Source organism: Gavialis gangeticus, unplaced genomic scaffold (genome assembly GCF_001723915.1).
Source record: "Gavialis gangeticus isolate Ggan-Ray unplaced genomic scaffold, GavGan_comp1, whole genome shotgun sequence".
NCBI classification, from domain to species: domain Eukaryota; kingdom Metazoa; phylum Chordata; order Crocodylia; family Gavialidae; genus Gavialis; species Gavialis gangeticus.
In genome coordinates this window covers 60,211,833-60,213,998 of record NW_017729032.1, presented here as the reverse complement: position 1 = coordinate 60,213,998, position 2,166 = coordinate 60,211,833, and the positions used below count along the sequence as shown (strand labels likewise).

The 2,166-nt window shown below is 47.2% G+C and overlaps 1 protein-coding gene across 1 annotated transcript in view; it reads right to left on the bottom strand.

Annotated features, from left to right (window-relative positions):
- Positions 1–2,165, bottom strand: part of COG6 (component of oligomeric golgi complex 6) — a gene marked incomplete at its 5' end in the record, with an annotated part of 105,574 nt that extends 103,409 nt beyond the window's left edge. Inside the window, 2 exons of the mRNA XM_019523803.1 lie at positions 859–1,002; positions 2,112–2,165. Of these exons, the coding sequence (XP_019379348.1) occupies positions 859–1,002; positions 2,112–2,165 (198 nt within the window). The remainder of the gene's footprint in view (positions 1–858; positions 1,003–2,111) is intronic.
- Between the last annotated feature and the right edge of the window lies 1 nt (position 2,166).

Below are 2,166 nucleotides of genomic sequence, written 5' to 3'. Positions count from 1 at the left end.
TGGTCCGCAAACAGCCACAAGGTCAGAACTCTGCACAGACAGACTTGCTGCAAAGAAGCCTGGCCAGGAGCTCAGTGCCCCCAGCCTTGGAGTGTACACCAGGGCTGAAGTAGTGCAGGGTGGGCTGGGCCAGGAAGGGGAGCTACTGCTGCATCCTGGTACAGCACAGGGAAGGAAGAAGGGCAAAAGGCTCAGAAAGCCAGGGCAGCCATTGGCTAGATACAATTCTCCTTCAGAAAAGCACCTGCAGGCCAGATACAATCCCATGGTGGGCCAGATCCAGCCCACTCTTGGACTAGTGTATAGTCTGTGCACCCACAACTCTAGTCACTTCTATCCCTGGGTAGCCCTGTCCTCAATGCAAACAGGCTCTTACTGCCTCTATCCCTAGCCAATAGAAAGTCAATAATAGCACCTACTGCAAGCAGCTACTTCTTGGGAGCTAGTCATTTGTCCAACCCAGACACCAGTGAAACCTGTACCAGTGTACAAGCTAGTGTAAGTCGCTAGTGTAGTGTGAACATATCTGTATCTGTCCTGCTTTATATGCAATGGTTTTTTCAACCCAAATATTTTCACAGACTTGCTGGAGTCCAGTAATTCCCAGGAAAGCCCTAGTCACAACGTATTTTTGTTTATAAATCATAGTAATGAAAAAATTGTGGAGCAGAAATATTATCAAATGACAAAAAAGTTCTGGCCCAGCAGGGCCTGGATAAAAGCAATTATAGCATAAAGGTAAGTTTGCTCTGGAAAAAGGAAAAAAAAAATTGTAATGGGTAAAAAGGGTAAAAAAAAAGTTTGTGATGCCAAATTCAGTTCCAGCCATTTTAAACATCTTTGTAGCAAAACCATTACCTCTTTAACTTGCTTGAAAATGCGGACAAATTCTTCATTTATCGCTAAGCTTCGGCGCTCGATGTCTCCACGTAAGTTTCTTCTGGTACGCAAACTATTTTCAACAAAAAAGGTTGAGAGCGCCTTGAGAGCTTCCAACATTTCCTGTGCAAATATAAAAAGGTTACCTAAACATTTCCACTCCAATATACAACATACTAACACAAAGTCTTCCTCACAAAGTTAGTCTAACCCACCCCCCCAATAAAATAAAACATGCTCTATACAACATGGACAATCCCTTTATTGTCATGGTTTACCATTCTTTCTGCTCTTTATACACTGTGATGGAAACAGCTTGCAACCATTTTCCTCATAACTTATTGAGCAGCCTGCCAGTTTCTAAAAATTCGAACGAGGAAAACTGTGCTTAGCTTTGAGGCACTTTATAACGTGACCTCCCTCAGGCTAGCAAACAAGGGCACTGATCATTTCATGTTCATTTATAAGAAGAAAAAAAATGCCCAAGTTACACCCCTACCATCATGGGCAGGTCTTGAATTTTGAAGAGGGGTGCAGATGGCAAGATGCATCATTACATGTCAAAACAATACAATTTTTCTCCCATTAAAAATAAACAAGAAACTATACTAACAGACTAAGGCCCTATGGCTGCGTTATTCAGTTTAAGATTGAAGCAAAAAAACCCCAAACGTATCTTCAGTGGAATGAGTTAAAAATCAATCTGCCAGGCTGTGAAATAGGAGCTGCATTAGCAGGGGCAGCTACCAGGCAGGGCAAGGGTTTGCTTCATCTGTGGAATATCAAGACCATTAAAAAAAAAAGGGGGAGGACCATCACACCTGTGGAAGGAAGAGTGTAGAAGGGATCAGGGACATGATGATCAGCTGTGAAGTGACTCCCTCACAGAAATGCTGCTGCCCCTGCCAGGCAGTTGGTACTCAGGGTTGGGTGCTGCAGGAATCAAAGGGGGGGAGGGGAAAGCAAGTGCACCAGTGCACCTTCCCCCACCCTTCACAGCTCACTATCATCCTCCGAATCCCTTCCAAACCCCCAGTTCAGGGAGAGGCGGCGGGCCCTACTGGTCTACACCAGGGTGCGCTGGGGCCAGCACGGGGCTCCTCCGCCAGGGCACCCCGAGAGCTACCCAGGAGGGGAGCCCGGTGACGTCAGCGCATTCGACGCCGCTTGGCCTCGGGAGCAAGACATCGGCGCCCCCCTCACACCTTCCTTCCCCCCGCCCCGCCCCGCACCTTGTCGTTGTCCAGCCGCGTCTCCAGGATCTTGTTGAGCTTGCGGGACAGCGGG